This window comes from Gadus macrocephalus, chromosome 4 (genome assembly GCF_031168955.1).
Source record: "Gadus macrocephalus chromosome 4, ASM3116895v1".
Lineage (NCBI taxonomy): Eukaryota > Metazoa > Chordata > Actinopteri > Gadiformes > Gadidae > Gadus > Gadus macrocephalus.
Window position 1 is genome coordinate 30,495,850 of NC_082385.1, and position 5,768 is coordinate 30,501,617.

General features: G+C 53.1%; 1 protein-coding gene across 5 annotated transcripts in view; it reads left to right on the plus strand.

Annotated features, from left to right (window-relative positions):
• dmd (dystrophin) overlaps nucleotides 1–5,768 on the plus strand; it is a 72,984-nt gene that overhangs the window by 9,977 nt on the left and 57,239 nt on the right. For all 5 annotated transcript variants that reach the window (XM_060048906.1, XM_060048909.1, XM_060048905.1 and 2 more), the window contains exons 11-15: nucleotides 40–209; nucleotides 860–977; nucleotides 1,718–1,929; nucleotides 3,896–4,050; nucleotides 4,941–5,130. In XM_060048906.1, the coding sequence (XP_059904889.1) occupies nucleotides 40–209; nucleotides 860–977; nucleotides 1,718–1,929; nucleotides 3,896–4,050; nucleotides 4,941–5,130 (845 nt within the window). The remainder of the gene's footprint in view (nucleotides 1–39; nucleotides 210–859; nucleotides 978–1,717; nucleotides 1,930–3,895; nucleotides 4,051–4,940; nucleotides 5,131–5,768) is intronic.

Here is a 5,768-nt window from a genome sequence, read left to right on the forward strand (position 1 = left end):
GTGTGTGCATGTCGTACGTACGTGTACGCGACCTTTCAGAACAAACCCTACTAGGAAGTGGCCAGGCGGAGTCGGCCGCGCTGGCCCAGTTCCACAAGTCCTGGGCCGAGCTCACTGATTGGCTGAGCATGCTGGACAACATGGTGCAAAACAAGCGGGTGGTGGTGGCTGACCTGGATGACATCAACAGCAACATCCAAGGGCTCAAGGTCAGAGTTCAGAGGTCACAGACCCCTTGAAATGCAGGCGGAAACCACAACCCCTAAAACACAGGTCGGTCTGTCTCTCATGTAAACACGGTAACCAGGTGTTGCCATGGTTAATTCAAGTCCATAATTATGTAATAACATTATGGGCTTGAATCAAAAGGTCGGGTTTTCAACTCAGGGTCAGGTAGGCCAGCATTGAACCCACTTTCGTCCTGCTGAGGACACCTCTTTCATAAAAGATCTCAGATCTAAAAGAGAAGAAGATGAATTACAGGCAAAATGTCCACAGCTTGGTATTTTGAAATAGAAAGTTTCCTGAACAGCACGTCAACATACTCAACGTCTTATTTAGTATCGATATTAACAAAACCATGATAGGTCTACAACTGTTGATCCAAAAGGTATCGTCAAATGCTACGATTGGTGTTATCAGGCCTGTCAAACGGTCGAGGTGAACTGTACCCGTGAGTGAACCATAACCCGGTCACCTTTTTGTTCACGTTAACACAATAATGAGGGTTGTCATCCCTAAAAATTAAAAAACACCATAACCTGCTTACTCTGCCCAACCGGGTTTCTCTGTCCATGTAAACGTTCTCAACAACAGTTGGCAGTTTGATAGTTGTATCACGTTGAATGTCGTTTCTCAGGCTTCCCTTCAGGAGATGGAGCAGCGCCGCCCCCTGCTGGAGAAGCAGGTCACTGCAGCCCAGAACCTGAAGAACAAGACCAGCAACCAGGAGACCCGCAACGCCATCACTGATCGCAGTGGGTCACACACACAAACACACAGGCGCGCGCACACACACACACGCGCGTGAGCTCACCCACACACACACACACCCACACACACACACACACGCACGCACGCGCACACACACACACACACACACACACACACACACACACACACACACACACACACACACACACACACACACACACACACACACAGGCGCGCGCACACACACACGCGCGTGAGCTCACCCACACACACACACACCCACACACACACACACACGCACACACGCACACACACACACACGCACACACACACACACACACACACACACACACACACACACACACACACACACACACACACACACACACACACACATACACACATACACAGGCATTACAAGTTGGAGATATGATTTTAATCTAGGATACAACAAGTATAAGCACTTAATCAGGGATTTAGTAAAAAAACAGTGATTTATAACTGACGTTCTCCTTCGTATCCATGGCTACTTGTGGATTCTGTTTGTGGTGCAGTTGTCCTTTTCCTCCTTATGAATGAATGGAGTCATTTATGTTATTAGGTTATATTTTCATTATGTTTTTTAATATATTTATTATGGAGTTATTTATACCATTATAGTATTATATCAATGAATTGATATGTGTTTATCAATTGACTTATATTTCTATTCATTTAGCATTTTTTGTATCCATTCATTCATTCCTTCATTCACCCACTCAATGGTTTTGTTTCTTCGTTGTAGTCGAGCGTCTTCAGGCCCACTGGGAGGACTCCCAGACCAAGCTCTCTGATAGGACGGTGCAGCTTCACAACATGCTGAAGGACTCCACCGATTGGCTGGAGTCCAGGAGGAAGGTGGAGCCTCTGATCAAGGAGGCCAATGAGAGGATGGACGCCATGACGGAGATCACGTACACGGTGGAGGCACTGAAGAAGCAGAACAACGAACTCAAGGTCGGTCACGTGGGAACACACACACACACACACACATGCTCACACATACACGCACGTACACACACACACAGACACACACATACACATGCACATCCATGCACCGCACACATACAAACATGTGAACAAACATGCACATCTACACAAACACAGACACCGACACACATATGCACATACTTGATCACGCACACATACAGACAAATGAGTGCGCTCGCATGCACGCTTGCACACAATAACATACACACTCGTACAAGCACACACACTCAAACATACAAAGTACACACTAGGATAGCCAAACAAACACAGATGGCAAGACAATCACATCAAATCTATCTAGATTATCGTAATTTCATTGCAACAGATCTTGGCTTAAAATACTGGGATGAAAATGAAAAAGACTTCAGTATCAAATGTTGTCTGTCAACGACTACATAATAAATCTATGTCTTTGCAGTGTTTAATATCAGTGTTGTACTTTCTATTGAAAATCCCTTTCCTCTCTTTCTCTCTCACGTTTCACGTCTCTCCATATTTCTCTTCTATTTGTCTATCTTTCCTTTCCATATATCTCTCCCTCTCTCCATCTTTTTCTTTTTCCTTTCTTCCTCCCTCCCTCTTTCCCTCTTTCCCTCCCCCTCCCCTCCTCCCACTCTCTCCATCTATCCCTCCCCCTTCTCCCTCCCTCTCTCTATCTATCTTTCTCCCTCTCTCCCAACTTCTCTTCCACCCTCCCTCTCTCCCTCTCTCTCCCTCCTCCCCCTCCCTCCATCTATCTCTCCCACTCTCTCATCTATCTCTCTCCCTCTTTCCCTCCCCCTCTCCCCCTCTCCATCTATCCATGTATCTCTCTCCCTCTCTCCCTCCCCCACCTGTCCCTCCCCCTCTCTCTCTCTCTCTCCCTCTCTCCATCTATCGCTCTCCCTCCCTCTCTCCCTCCCCACCTCCCCCTCCCTCCATTCATCTCTCTCCCTTCCCTCCTCTCTATCTATCTCTCTCCCTCTCTCCCCCCCCCCAATTGTCCCTCCCTCTCTCCATCCATCTCTCTCCCTCTCTCCCTCCCCTCCTCCCCATCCCTCCCTCTATCTCTCCCTCTTTTCCTCCCCTCCCCTCCTCTCTCCTCCCTCCTCCCCCCCCCCCTCCCTCGCTCCCTCTCTCCATCCATCTCTCTCCCTCCCCTCCTCCCCATCCCTCCCTCTATCTCTCCCTCTTTTCCTCCCCTCCCCTCCCCCCCTCCTCCCCCCCTGTCCCTCCCTCGCTCCCTCTCTCCATCCATCTCTCTCCCTCCCCTCCTCCCCACCCCTCCCTCTATCTCTCCCTCTTTTCCTCCCCTCCCCTCCTCCCCTCCCCCCTCCTCCCCCCCCCTCCTCCCCCCCTGTCCCTCCCTCGCTCCCTCTCTCCATCCATCTCTCTCCCTCCCCTCCTCCCCACCCCTCCCTCTATCTCTCCCTCTTTTCATCCCCTCCCCTCCTCTCTCCCTCCTCCCCTCCCCTCCTCCCCTCCCCCCTCCTCCCCCCCCCCTCCTCCCCCCCTGTCCCTCCCTCGCTCCCTCTCTCCATCCATCTCTCTCCCTCCCCTCCTCCCCACCCCTCCCTCTATCTCTCCCTCTTTTCCTCCCCTCCCCTCCTCCCCTCCCCCCTCCTCCCCCCCCCTCCTCCCCCCCTGTCCCTCCCTCGCTCCCTCTCTCCATCCATCTCTCTCCCTCCCCTCCTCCCCACCCCTCCCTCTATCTCTCCCTCTTTTCATCCCCTCCCCTCCTCTCTCCCTCCTCCCCTCCCCTCCTCCCCTCCCCCCTCCTCCCCCCCCCCCTCCTCCCCCCCTGTCCCTCCCTCGCTCCCTCTCTCCATCCATCTCTCTCCCTCCCCTCCTCCCCACCCCTCCCTCTATCTCTCCCTCTTTTCCTCCCCTCCCCTCCTCTCTCCCTCCTCCCCTCCCCCTCTCCCCCCCCCCCCCCCCTCCTTACCCGGTCCAGGGTCTGGCTAAGGACCTGTCGGCGTGGTGGGGGCAGGTGGAGCGGTGTAACTCGCAGGCAGACGGTCTGCTGAGGCAGTACGCCGACGACGACGCCCACCTGGTCCGACACCTGCACGACGCCATCAACGGCAGCTGGGCCCACGTCAGCAAGAGGTGAGTGACCACCGGGACGCGAGGGGACGCGCGCACACACACACACACACACACACACACACACACACACACACACACACACACACACACACACACACACACACACGTGCACACACACACGCTCACACACACACACACACACACACACACACACACACACACACACACACGCACACGCACACGCACACGCACACACGCGCACACACACACACACACACACACACACACACACACGTGCACACACACACGCTCACACACACACACAGGCACGCGCAAGCTCACTCAAGCAAACACAGGAACTGTTGCAGATAGACGGACCGACTGACGCACACGGCGATACACACAACCTCACACATGCACACCCGAGGATATTTATATATATATATATATATATATATTTATATTATATACGCACACACTGTGTATGCAGACATAAACACAGATGTTGCTAGTGTCATGGCGCACCTGAAGAGCTGCAATACCACAAAATACGGACGCTAGTTACAATGAAGTGAAACAATATATATACGTTAAAAAATATATACCTATGTAAACAAAAGTCCTTCTGTAAAAGTCCTTCTGTTGGATCCATGTAGCGAGTTTTTGAGTTGAGACTCAAAAACCTGGATTCCTACATTTTATCTTCTTTTTTTTTTGCCTTCTGTAAACGTCGACCGGAGTTATAGACTTAATAAACACCGTTTCAGTAGCAACCCGTATCTCCGTGCAGTGCTTCGTGAAGAGTGTGTCGGCAAACCCCCCGACTTTCCGTTCCCTACCTACGTTATAGTTCACGCATTACACATTACATCAGTCTCAAGCTTAGCATCGATGCTAGCGGTAGCGGCGTCCTCCAGCCTCACCCTCACCCTCACCCCCCCCCCCTGCAGGGTGTCTGAGCGCGAGGGGGCCCTGGAGGGAGCCCTGCGGCTGCTGCAGCAGTTCTACCTGGACCTGGAGAAGTTCCTCAACTGGCTGACGGAGGCCGAGACCACGTGCAACGTGTTGGTGGACGCCACCAGCCAGGAGCGGCTCCAGGAGCAGCCCCACGCCGCCAAGAACCTGCTGGCCCAGTGGAAGGTAGAGCCCGGGGGGGGGGGGGGGGGGGGGCTGCTCGTCTGGGGGGGGTCCACAAGGGTCCGGGAGGGTCAGGGAGGGTCAGGGAGGGTCCGTGAGGGTCTGTAGGGGGTCCACAGGGGTAAGGGAGGGAACGTGAGGGTTAGTGAGGGTCCGGGAGGGTCTGGAAGGCCCAGGAGGTTCCGGGAGGGGCCCAAAGATCCTGAGGGTCTGGGAGGGTCCGTTGGGGTCCGTGAGGGTCCATGGGGATCACTGTGATGGCACGACCATTGTTGTGAACAGTATTAGTTAGTTAGTGAGGCCTTTAAGCTCCCTAGGGAACATAGGCCATCGATGAAACCCCTCCATCCCCTTCGGTCTTGTGCCTTCCGGTCCAGTTGTTGCCATGTCAGCCCTTTTCGTCTTCATCTCCTGCTCTGTGGTTCTTCTCCAGGTGGCTCTAGGTCTTCCCCTCTTTCTCTTGCCTTTTGGGTTCCATGTTAGGTCCTGCTTTGTAATTGATTGGTTTTTTCTTCCGAGTGTGTGTCCTATCCATTTCCATTTTTCCGCTCCTGATTTGGGTCTCTATTGGTTCTTGTTCGGTGAGTTCCCAAAGGTTGGCATTTGAGATGGTGTTGGGCCAGTAGACTCCCAGGAGGCGT